We start from the raw sequence: 13765 nt of genomic DNA on the forward strand, positions 1-13765 counted from the left end.
AAAGAAAGAAAGAAAGAAAGAAAGAAAGAAAGAAAGAAAGAAAGAAAAGAAAGAAAGAGAAAGAAAGAAAGGAGGGAGGGAGGGAAAGGAGGGAGGGAGGCAGGAAGGGAAAGAGAGAGAGGGAGAGAGGAGGAGGAGGAAGGGAGGGAGGGAGGGAGGGAGGGAAGGAAGGGAGGAAGGGAGGAAGGGAGGGAGGAAGGAAGGAAGGAAGGAAGGAAGGAAGGAAGGAAGGAAGGAAGGAAGGTTGGTTCCAAGCTCAAAGTCTATGTATTTAAAACAAAGATAACATACCATTTTTCATAATAAAACTGGCACTGTTTTAAATAATAAAAAGTGGCAATTTTTTCAAATGACCACGTTTAATGTTTAGAAGGCACAATCCAGGCGCCTCTCCAGGGATGCTGCTGAGTTTGATTTCTCAGAGGCAGGTCCTCCCTGGATTCTTCTCTCAGTGGCACTCCTTTCCTCCCACGTTGGGCAGCTTCTGTTTGCCCCGTTCTGCACCCCCAGACTGAGGAGGAGCCATCCCCTGCTTGGTGCTCCCAATTCTTCAGCCCTCTGCTGCTTGCCCGTCTTGGGCCGCCCAACCCATCCCTACACTTGATGGAGTTCAAGGTCCCTGGGGCGGTGCAAGCGCCCCCAGTGGAATTTAGAGGGGAGTACGAGGAGTTTGAACACATCCAACATGAACATGGAAATTCAACACAGCTCAAGTTGAAAACATTTTGGTGGGTTTTTGTTTGGTTTCCTACAGGAAAGACTTAGAGTATAACAGCACATTCTCTTAGATGAAGGAGGTATTAAAGGTAGATACACCAGGCACGGAAGGACAAAGACGTGGCCCCTGCCCTCAGTGTGCACCGCGTGCTGGGGGTCGGTTACCAGTTCTCCACACGTTCTCACTCTTTTGATCCTGCCAGGACACTTAATTGCTTTCTGTATCAGATGGACATGGGCATGAAAGCCGCTATCTAAATTTTGTGTTACTGGAATCTTTCTGACTAAAGACTATGGCTCTAGAATAGTCTCTCTGTCAGGGAAAAATGGACTTTTCAAACTAAACCTTTAGGAAAGGTCATTTTCATGTGTTCTTTTTTTTTTTTTAACATGAAAAATAGCACGATGGCTCAGGAATCCAACAGTGCCAGCTTTCTTACTGTGATTTGTCTTTAAACTAATTTTTTAACCTCCCTATGTCTCAATTTCCTCACTTTCAAGAATGGGTATGACATTAGTACATGGTATGTATGACATTACCATATAGTTTACGTGACATTAGTAATTACCACATAGTTTGAGTACAAAATAAGAGAATATGGAACAATATATTTAGCTCAGTATAGGTTGCTATGCTCTGGGAAAGGACGAAAAGACTTTCACAATTTAATTCTGCTTTTTGTCTAAAGCAAAAATAATTCCTTAGAAATGGGAATTCTCAACTTATCTGCTTTTGATCAAGGCCTTGAAGATGCAGGATTTCTCTAAGAGTCTCATGGAAAAATGAAGAACCCCTGGGCATGTCTCAATGAAAATGGCACCTCACTGGAGGGTCACCCAATATCTCTCTCATGGGAACCAACCTTTTCCTTACAGATATCCTAACTTTCCGAAACATCTGCACCAGAAAGATAGTGGGTTCTTTGCTACATTAAAATAAACGAACAAATCCTAAGTGTAATGGCTATGGGCTGTGTCCCGGGAGCAAAGGGCAGTGAGCCACATCCACACTTACCTGGCTGGGCTGGATGCTTCAGGACGCCTCAGGTAGGTTTTGGGGAGGTCTGCAAGTTCCTGGTCCATCACATACTGAGTATAGTCATCCTGCCACGTGAAACCTGTGGACAAAAGTTGCAAAACCTGTGTCATCATTTTGGAAGTTTAGCCAAAGCTCTTGCTTCAGTCTCGTAAGTAGTTGCATTTCACCATCACGTTGACGGTCCCATCTGCAAAGTAAGGCTCCCTCTCACTGCAGTTTATCAAGAAGATCTTCTCCTTAAAGAAATTCCCACTTTCTGAAACTTCTAGGCCAAAAAGAAAACTGAGGCTCTGCTGCATTAATAATAATAATACAAAGACTTGGGTGAGCGTGGAGAAAGATGGCCAAATAGAAGCCTCCAGTGATCATCCTCCCTGTAGGAACACCAAATTGAACAACTGTCCACACAGAAAAGCACCTACATGAGAACCAAATTTCAGGTGAGTGGTCACAGTACCTGGTTTTAACTCCATATCAATGAAAGAGGCACAGAAGAAGGTAGGAAAGATTATTTGGAATTGATGATGTCACCCCTCACCCATCCCCCTGCAGTGGCTGTGTGCCCCAGAGACAGAACGCATATGCACTTGGGCGAGAGAGCACAGGGACTGTGGGACTGTGTATTGGAACTCAGTGCTGCCCTGTCACAGTAAAAACAACACGCAGAATTCAACCAGTGCCCATGGAGGGAACATTTAGACCAGCCCTGGACAGAGGGGTGCCACCCATCCCAGTGGTCAGAATCTGAGTTCTGACAAGCCTCACCACCATGGGCTAAAGTGCTCTGGGGTCCTAAATAAACTTGAAGGCTGTCTACGATAGAAGGACTACAATTCCTGGGCAAGTCCTGGTGCTGTGCTTGGCTTGGAGCCACTGGACTTGGGGTGCACACAACCTAGTGAGGTACCAGCCAGGGCAACTAAGGGTGCTTGTGTCACCCCTCCCTCAACCCTAGACAGCACAGCTCACAGCTCCAAAAGAGACTCCTTCCTTCCATTTGAGAAGAGAGGGAAGAGTAAAGAGGACTTGATCTTACAACTTGGATAACTGCTCAGCCAAAGTAGGATAGGGCACTGGGCAGAGTCATGAGGCCCCCATTCCAGGCCCTACTTCCCAGGTGACATTTCTAGACACACCCTGGGTCAAAGGAAAATCCACTGCCTTGAAGGGAAGGTCCTAGTACTGGAAGGATTCATCATCTCCCGACTATAGAGCCCTTGGGCCCCAAATAATCAACAGGGGTACCCAGGCAGTACCCCATGGGCCTTGGGTGAGACTCAGAGATGTCCTGGCTTCAGGTCTGATCCAGAACAGTCCCAGTGGTGGTGGCCACAGAGGTGCTTGTGTCACCCCTCACCCAGCTCCAGGAATCTTAGGACAGAGTGAGAGAGAGACTCTGTTTGTTTGGGAGAGTGTAAGAGAAAAAAAAAGTCTGCCTGGTAATCCACAAAATTCTTCTGGATTGTATCCAAGACTACCAAGGTGGTACTTCTATGAGTCTGAAAGAGCCATGAAATTACTGGGCTTTGAGTGCCCCCTAAAGCAGATATGGCTGCAGGGATTAAAAACTTAGATCACAACACCAAAGTCCCTTCAATTACCTGGAAAGCTGTCCCAAGAAGGATGAGTACAAACAAGCCCAGATTTTAGAGACTTCAATAAATACGTAACTCAGACACCGACAAACATCCAAGAGCATCAAGACCATCCACGAAAACATGACCTCACCAAATGAACTAAATAAGGCACCAGGGACCAATCCTGGAGAGACAGGAATAGATACGTAACCTTTCAGACAAAGAATTCAAAATAGTTGTTTAAAAAAAATTCAGTGAAATTCAAGGTAACACAGAAAAGACAAACCGAATCCTACCAGATAAACTTAACAATGAAATTGGAATAACTAAAAACAATCATGCAAATCTCTGGAGTTGAAAAATGTCACTGGCCCACTGCAGAACGCCTCAGACTCTCTTGACCACAGAGTTGACCAAGCAAGACAAAGAATTAGTGAGCTTGGGCCGGGCGCGGTGGCTCACGCCTGTAATCCCAGCACTTTGGGAGGCCGAGACGGGCGGATCACAAGGTCAGGAGATCGAGACCATCCTGGCTAACACGGTGAAACCCCGTCTCTACTAAAAAATACAAAAAACTAGCCGGGCGAGGTGGCGGGCGCCTGTACTCCCAGCTACTCGGGAGGCTGAGGCAGGAGAGTGGCGTGAATCCGGGAGGCAGAGCTTGCAGTGAGCTGAGATCCGGCCACTGCACTCCAGCCTGGGCCACAGAGCGAGACTCCGTCTCAAAAAAAAACAAAAAACAAAACAAACAAACAAACAAACAAACAAAAAAAAAGAATTAGTGAGCTTGAAGACTGGCTATTTGAAAATATGCAGTCAGAGGAGACTAAAGAAAAAAGAATTTTAAAAACTGAAGCACAACTGCATTATCTAGAAAATGGCCTCAAAAAGAGAAATCTAAGATTTATCACCCTTCAAGAGGAGGGAGAGAGAGAAAGAAAGGGGGAGAAGGTTTACTCGAAAGGATAATAATGAGAACTTCTCGAACCTAGAGTAAGACATCAATGTTCAAGTGTAAGAAGATTACAGAACACTAAACAGATTCAACCCAAATAAAACTACCTCAAGACATTTAATTATCAAACTCCCAAAGGTGCAAAAGAAAAGAAACAAAGAAAAAAACATACAATGGAGCTCCAGTACGTCTGGCAGCAGACTTTTCAGTGGAAACTTTACAGGTCAGGAAATAGTGTCATTGTTATTTAAAGTGTTAAGGGAAAGAAATCCTTTCATTCTGAAATTGTATATCCAACAAAAATGCATTTCAAATATGAAGGAAAAATACCTTCCCAGACAAACAAAAGCTGAAGGATTCCAACAACACCAGACCTGTCCTATAAGAAATGCTAAAGGGATTTCCTCAGTCTGAAATAAAAGAAAGTTAGTGAGCATTAAGAAATCATCTGAAGGTACAAAACTCACTGGTAGTAGTAAGTACACAGAAAAACACAGAATATCGTAACACTGTAATCGTGGTGTGTAAACTGCTCATATCTAGAGTTAAAAGACTAAAAGATGAACTGATCAAAAATAACTCCAACAACTTTTCAGATATAAAGATATAAATAGAAACAACAAAAAGTTAAAAAGTAGGGGGATGAAGCTAAAGTGTAGAGTTTTTATTAGTTTTCTCTGTGCTGGTTTGTTAGCTTGCTTATGCAATCCATGTTAAGTTGTCATCCATTTAAAATAATGGGTTATAAGATGTTATTTGCAAGCCTTATTGTAACCTCAAATCAAAAAACATAAAACAGATACAACAAAAAGTAAAAAGTAAGAAATTAAAACATATCACCAAAGAAAATCACTTTCACTTAAAAAAAAACAGTAAGGAAAGAAATAAGAAAGAGAAGACCACACAACAATCAGAAAACAAATAACAAAATGGCAAGAGTAAGTTCTTACCTATCAAACATAACTTTGAGTACACATGGACTAAACTCTCCAATCAAAAGACACAGAGCGGTTGAATGGATTTAAAAAAAAAAAAAAAAAAAAAAAAGACCCAATCATCTGTTGCCTACAAGAAACACACTTTACCTATAAAGACAAACACAGACTAAAAAAATAAAGGGATGGAAAAAGATAATCCATGCACATGGAAACCAAACAAGAGCAAGAGTAGCTGTACATGTATCAGACAAAATAGATGTCAAGACAAAACTACCAAAAGAGACAAGGTCATAATGATAAAGGGGTAAATTAAGCAAGAGGACATAACAATTGTAAATATATATGTACCCAACACTGGAGCACCCAGATATATAAAACAAATTTTATTAGAGTTAAAGCAAGAGACAGACCCCAATACAATAACAGCTGAAGACTTCCACATGCCACTTTCAGCACTGGACAGAGATCATCCAGCCAGAAATTCAACAAAGATGTATCAACCAAGCTGCACTATTGACCAAATGGACCTAATTGACATTTACAGAACATTTCATTCAATGGCTATGAAATCCACATTCTTCTCCTCAACACACGAATAATTCTCAAGAACAGCCCATACATTATGGCAACAAAATGCATAAAAATTCAAAAATTTTTTTGAATTCAAAAATTCAAAAACAAACTGAAATTACATCAAGTATCTTCTCTGACCACAATGGAATTAGAAATCAATAACAGGGAAAATTTTGGAAACTATACAAACACATGGAAATTAAACAATACATTTCTGAATGACCAGTGGGTCAATGAATAAATTAAGAAGAAAATTTAGAGATTTCTTGAAACAAATAATAACACAAACACAACATACCAAAAACCTGTGGGATGCAGCAAAAGCAGTACTAAGAGGAAAGTTTATAGCTATAAACACCTACATCAAAAAAAAAAAGAGAGAAAACCCTCAATCTATTGATGCATCTTAAAGACCTAGAAAAGCAAGAGCAAACCAAACCCAAAATTAGTAAACAAAAAGAAATAATAAAGATCAGAGCAGAAATAAATGAAGTTGGAATGAAGAAAACAATACAAAAGATCAATGAAAACAAAAAGTTGGTTTTTGAAAAGATAAACGAAATTGACAAACCATTATCTAGACTAAGACAAAAGGAGAAAAGAGCCAAATAAATAAAATCAGAGATGAAAAAGAAGACATTACAACTAGTACTGCAGTAATTCAGAGGATCATTAGAGGCTACTAGGAGCAACTACATGCCAGTAAATTAGAAAACCCAGGAGAAATAGATAAATTCTTAGACACATAGAACCTACCAAGACTGAACCATGAAGAAATCCAAAACCTGAACAGATCAATAACGAATAATGAGATTGAAGCTGTAATAAAGTCTCCAAGCAAAGAAAAGCCTGGGACTTGATCACTTCGCTGCTGAATTTTACCAAATATTTAAAGAAGAACCTTACTCAAACTATTCCAGAAGATAGAGGAGGAGGAAATACCTCCAAATTCATTCCATGAAGCCAGTAATACCCTGATACCAAAACCAAAGACATATCAAAAAATAAAACTACAGGCCAATATCCCTGAGGAATATTGATGCAAAAATCGTCAACAGTCATCAAGTGTCCTGGGGACAGGACAGTCTCTTCAGTAAATGGTGCTGGGAAACTAGATAACCGCATGCAGAAGAATGAAACTGGATTCCTATCTCGTCGTATACAAAAATCACACAAACATGGATTAAAGACTAAATCTAAGACCTCAGACTATGAAACGACTACAAGAAAACATTGGGAAAACTCCCCAGGACACTGAATAGTGTAAAGATTTCTTTAGTAACACCCCATAAGCACAGGCAGCCAAAGCAACTTGAGTAATGCCCCACAAGCACAGGCAACCAAAGCAAAATTGGACAGATGGGATCACATCGAGTTAAAAAACCTCTGCACAGCAAAGGAAACAATCAACAAAGTGAAGAGACACCCACAGAATAGGAGAAAACATTTGCAAAGTATTCATCTGACAAAGGATTAATAACCAGAATATATAAAAAGCTCAACTCTGTAGAAAAAAATTTTGATAATCTAATTTAAAATGGGCAAATAGATATAGCTCTGAATAGACATTTCTCAAAAAAGACATTCAAATGGCAAACAGGTATATGAAAAGGTGCTCAACATCACTGATCATCAGATAAATGCAAATCAAAACTGCAATGAGATATCATCTCACCCCAGTTAAAATGGCTTTTGTCCAAAAGACAGGCAATAATAAATGCTGGCAAGGATACAGAGAAAAGGTAACCCTCATACACACTGCTGGTGGAATTGTAAATTAGTACAACTATTATGGAGAGCAGTGTGGAGGTTCCTTAAAAAGCAGAAAATAGAGCTATAATATAATCCAGCAATCCCACGGCTAGGTTTATATCCACGGTCAGGTTTATACCCAAAAGAAAGGTAATCAGTGTATCAAATAGATATCCACACTCCCATGTTTATTGCAGCACTGTTAACAAGAGCAGACATTTGGAAGCAACCTAAATGTCCATCAACAGACAAACGAATTTTTAAAAAATGTGGTACCTCTACAAAATGGAGTACTATTCGGCCATAAAAAGGTAAGATTCTGTCATTTGCAACAACATGGATGGAACTGAAAATCATTACGTTAAGTGAAATAAGCCAGACATAGGAAGACAAATTTTGCATGTTCTCACTGATTTGTGGGAACTAAAAATTAAAACAACTGAACTTATAAAGATAGAGAATAGAACAATGGTTACCAGAAGGAAGTAACCATTGTTACTGGGAAGGAAATTGGCAGGGGGTGGGGGGTAAGTGGGAATAGTTAATGAGTACAAAAATATAGTTAAGTAGAATGAATAAGATATGGTACTTGATAGCACAACAGGGTAACTGCAGTCAACAATAATTATTGTACATTTAAAAATAACCAAGAGTATAACTGGATTATTTGTAACATAATGAAAGGATAAATACTTTAGGTGATGAATATCCCACTTACCCTGATGTAATTATTATGATTGTATGCCTGTATCAAAATATCCCATGTATCCCATAAATATATACACCTCTGTACCCACAAAAGTTAAAAATGAAAAACAAATAGAGGGAGAGACTTAATGGGTGCTGACTATGGCTGGACAGCAAGCAGTCTTACACCAAATACAAGTTTAGTCAGAAGACAGATTTTTGTCTACTATGAAAAATGGAGACACCTTCCATCTACATGGAAATACTGTGGTCACAGCAAAGATACTCCTCATCCACAATGAGCACATAGTACCCACCACTCACCCACTCCTCTAACTGCCCACCACTGTATCTTAGGTATTTTGTTCTTCCTAACAAAATCTTAAAAGACAGCAATTGGAATGGAATAAGGGGTACTGTTACCGTGAAAGCAATTATCATGGGGCTTAATGTACTGTATCCGGGAGCCAATTACATTATATTTATACTCAAATGTTATGACAAAGAGCTTCATAACAAGGGTGAAGTAGTTATGAAGGCAAAATCCATGTGATTACGCATTAATTACATGCACTGTGGATCACATGATAATTATGCTCAAAATTACCAAATAACTCTCAAGAATAATTATTATGCAATTTGTACATTTTAGATCTTATGGTAACACTTTAGCACTTAGAACTACCCCATGCAATTATCCATAATTATCTAATCACTAAATATCATGTAATTACAGAGATATATTTTTATGCCCTGTACAAAAACACATTACCAAAATCTTCAAATCAGGATGGCTCTGTGCTTGTGTGTATGTGTGTGTATGTGTATGTGTGTGTGTGGCATAGGAAGTCCAGAACATGATAAGAACCACATATTCTGAATAGAATTAAAAGAGCTCAGTAGATATAAGCTATCTTCATGAACACACAATTTTTTTTCACATGCAAATCTAGATTTTAACAATTTTTAAATGTTATAGATGGCAAATTAAAGCAACTGTCATATATCTAAATCTCAAAAGCCTAAATGGCATTACCCAAAGTGAAGAATGATAGGAAAATTCACTATTAGGATGGCCTCCAACTTACTCTAAGCCGCTCTAGTTGGAATGTATCACTTAGAGAATAGGTCGCTGAGAGAACAGGCCCCACACTCACTGTTACCCAATTTAGGATTAAATGTACTTAATAATAACCAAGTTTATCCCATTTGCCAAAGCAACTTAAAAACACCCACTATGAAATGTACTTTTGTTTATATAGCTATTTCTGATCCATTCTCGGGAGTATCCTCAATTGAAAGCACATTTGCAATGTTAGTATAGTATCTATTATTGTGGATTTAGAAAATAAGGATATTTTAACCATGCCATTCCTAAAAAGGATTGTCTTATTATTAATATTTATCAGGAAGCAGAAAATCAATGGCACAAAAAGAACTTTCCATGAAAAAAATCATTTATAAAATTTAAATAACTTAAATTTACAATTTTTATCTGAAAAGCATGTAAGTCTGAGTTATGTCAACTTTGGCATCTATGATAAGGGCTCAGTTCTTCCAGAACAACAGTTGGTCAACTACTCAGAATCATCTGTACTGAGCAGTCTGACAAGGGCTCAGTTCTTCCAGAACAACAGTCGGTCAACTACTCAGAATCATCTGTACTGAGCAGTCTGACAAGGGCTCAGTTCTTCCAGAACAACAGTCGGTCAACTACTCAGAATCATCTGTACTGAGCAGTCTGACAAGGGCTCAGTTCTTTCAGAACAATAGTCGGTCAACTACTCAGAATCATCTGTACTGAGCAGTCTGACAAGGGCTCAGTTCTTCCAGAACAATAGTCGGTCAACTACTCAGAATCATCTGTACTGAGCAGTCTGAGAGGACCCTGTATCCCTTAGCCCAGCCATCTCAGCCTTCCTGGAAGTCAGAAGAAACTGTGCTCTTAGATATAAAAAACAAACACAACAATGCATAGATATGGGAGTTTAAGCATCTCCTATGAACTTCTGTCTGTGGCATATCTTGGAGAAAATATAACCCTGGGAAGAAGGAATCCACTTCTAGAGATGACATACTTCTTCCCACTAAGTACAACTAGAATCTCTGAGCATACATAAAACAAGCATAAGACTTGGAAGGATGGCAATAAGAAGGAAGAGCAGAGAAGGACACAGTGGTGGATTCCCTGGGTTTTCTTTTTGTCTCATGTACCTCAGACTTGGAGTTAAAGAGGGCAGCAATCTGGAAACACCAATGTGTATACACACACACACACACACACACACAACTAAAGCAGCCTCTCTCTAATCAAGGAGTCAGGAAAGAATCAACTCAGCAAGACAGAAAAATATTAGATATTAACAGCTCTATTCCAGCAAAACACCACAGAAAAAAGTATAGCCTCCCCCTACCCATGCCAACAAAGGCCAAGTGGGGGTCTAGACTTCCTTTTTCATGAGGCTGTAATAAGGCCTCCCCCTAGCCCTACCAGGTAGTGTCAGAGAAGGCCAAGTAGGGATCCAGAACTTTCATCTCCATTGGGTTGTAATTACCACAACCCCTACGGTGTCAGCAGAGACCATCTGGGAAGTTGAAACTTCCACCCCTCTCCCTAACCAAGCAGTAAAAAGACCCCACCCTCAGGTATCAACAGAGGCCTCCTGGGGAATCTAGACTTCCATCTCCACATGTCAGTTACAAGGAATTACCATCACCACCCCCTACCCCCAGAAGAGCAGTGTCCAAAAAGAGGCAGTTAAAATGCAAGGTTTAAATGAGATCCAGAATCATGACATAATACAAAAATGTCCAGATTTCAACAGAAAATAACTGGTCATACAAAGAACAAAGAAGATGACAAAACAAATAGAAAAGAGACAATCCACAGAAACCAACACTGGGATGACTGAGATGTTACAATTGCCTGAGAAAGATTTTAAACCAGCTATGATAAAAATGCTTCAATGAGCAATTATGAACACACTTGAAACAAATGAAAAAGTAGGATGTCTCAGAAAATAGATGATATAAATAAAAGCCAAATTGAAATATTATTACTGAAAGACACAATAATCAAAATAAAAAAACTCAGTGGATGCACATAACAGAAGGATGGAGAGACAAAGGAAAGAATCAGTGAACTGAGGATAAAACTGTAGGAATTACTCAATGTCAACAACACAGAGAAAATAGTAGAAAAAATTGATAAAGCTTCAGCAACTGCAGGGCTATAACCAAAGATATAATATTCATGCTATCAGAGTCTCAAAAAGAAGAGAGAAAGAAGACAAGATGACAGGTGTGAAAAGGTATTCAGAAAAATAATGGCTGAAAACTTCTCAATTTTGGAAGAAACATGAACCTAAAAATTTAAGAAGCTAAACATACTCCAAACAGGGTAAACCCAAATCTCCTCCAAGACACATAATAATTAAGTTTCTGAAAACCCACAAAGAAAAATCTTGACAGCAGCCAGAGAAAAATGACACCTTACCTACAAGGAAAACACAATTCAAATGACAGGGGATTTCTTATCAGAAACGATGGAGGCCACAAGGAAAGAGCACACTTTTTAAGTGCTGAAAGAAAAATATGTCAACCCAGAATCCCACAAGTCTATCAATCCAGATACCCAATGAAGGTATCCTTCAGGAATAAGGGGGAAATAAAGATATCCCCAGATAAAGGAAAATTGTGTTTTTCACCAGACCAACTCTGAAAGAATAACTAAATTTATGTCTCTATGTAGAAGAGAAATATAAAAAAAGGAATTTTGGAGCATCAGGAAGAATGCAAGAACATGACAAACAACAACATGAGTAAGCATTCCTTCTCTTGGGTTGTATGCTTGACAGTTCAATCAAACATCATACCACTGTCTGATGTATTTTAAATGCACACAGAGGAAATATGTAAACAATTATAATATAAATGAGGGGATAAGTAAAATGTCATAAAGGAAGGAAAAGTTTCTATATTTCACCCAAACTGGTAAAATTATGACACCAGTAAACTTTAATAAGTTATAAATATGTATATGCATATTATATCTAGAACAATAACTAAAAGAAAACTATCAAAGACATACACTCAAAAACACTATAGATAAAGTGGATTTCCAAAAACATTAAAGTAACTCAAAGGAAGGGAGGAAGAAACAAAGAAATAAAAAATACAGGAACAAGTAGAAAATAAAAAATTAAATGAGTTTTAAATCCTAACATATTAATAATTACATTAAATGTAAATGGGCTAAATATGACAACAAAAACACACTGGCTGAGTGGGATTTTTTTAAAAAAAGACTCAACTATATACTATATGAAACTCACTTTGAATAAAATGATATAGGAAGGTTGAAAGTAAAAATATTTTAAAATATATATCATGTAAGTATTAATCAAAGGACAGAAGCAATGGCTATATTAATATCAGATAAGTTAATATTTAGAGTAAAGAAAATGGCTGCAGAGAAGGGAATTACAGAGTGATAAATAGGCCAACCTACTAAGAAGATACAGCAATCCTATATGTGAATTATGTAGATAGAGCAACTAAACAAAAAATCAACAAAGATAGAAAAGAACTCAACAATACCATTAATCAACAGGACTTAATGACTATTTATAGAACACTGTACCCAACAAGAGCAGAGTATATGTTCTTTTCAATTGCCCAAAGAAAACATACCATGATAGACTTAATGCTGGGCCATAAAACATACTTCGGCAAAATTATAATCATTCAGAGTGTGTTCTCTGACCACAATATAGTCAAGGTAGAAATCAATAACAGAAAGATAATAGGGAAATATCCAAACACTTGGAAATTAAACAACATGTTATGAAATAATCCATGGGTCAAAGAGAAGATAATACATTACATGTAATTCAGTTAAAAGCACAACATATCAAAATTCATGGCACACACAGTTAAAACTGTGCTAAGTGAAATTTTTAGCACTAAATGCTTACACTAAAAAAGAGAGCCCTACTGGAGCACTTTTGCCAATGGCCCCCACCACCCTGCCAGGGCACTTTTGCCAGCAACCACCAATGGGGCAGTTTGGCTGGTGGCCCCTGATGGAGTGCTTTGGCCAGCAGCCTAGCTGCACCTTGACCTCCCAGTGCAGCTGGTACTAAACCTCAAGGGGCCAGAGGACACAGCCACAGGCCTGGTCCCAGCTCACCAGGGTTAGAGCAGACAGCCCAGGAGTGCTGAGCTGAACCTCGGCCCTATGAAAAAATTCAGAAACAAAGCCAGTCAACTATATCCAACTTACACAACAGCAAAACTCTTATGAGAAATAAGGAACATAAAAACAAAAAGCCCCATCCCCAGGACAGCAACTTCAAAAGGATAAAAGAACATCAGCACTCACAGATGAGAAAACAAACAAACAAACAAACAAACAAACAGAAAACACAAGAACTCTGGCAATTCTAAAAGCCAGAGCATCTTCTTGGCTACAAATGAACACACTAGCTACCCAGCAATGGTTCTTAATCAAACTGAGATGACTGAA

General features: G+C 38.7%; 1 protein-coding gene across 2 annotated transcripts in view; it reads right to left on the bottom strand.

Annotated features, from left to right (window-relative positions):
• PTPRN2 (protein tyrosine phosphatase, receptor type N2) overlaps positions 1–13765 on the bottom strand; it is an 898882-nt gene that overhangs the window by 541612 nt on the left and 343505 nt on the right. For both annotated transcript variants that reach the window (XM_025379168.1, XM_025379167.1), the window contains exon 4: positions 1733–1835. In XM_025379168.1, coding sequence (XP_025234953.1) covers positions 1733–1835 — 103 coding nt within the window. The remainder of the gene's footprint in view (positions 1–1732; positions 1836–13765) is intronic.

Source organism: Theropithecus gelada, chromosome 3 (assembly GCF_003255815.1).
Source record: "Theropithecus gelada isolate Dixy chromosome 3, Tgel_1.0, whole genome shotgun sequence".
Taxonomy (NCBI): Eukaryota; Metazoa; Chordata; class Mammalia; order Primates; family Cercopithecidae; genus Theropithecus; species Theropithecus gelada.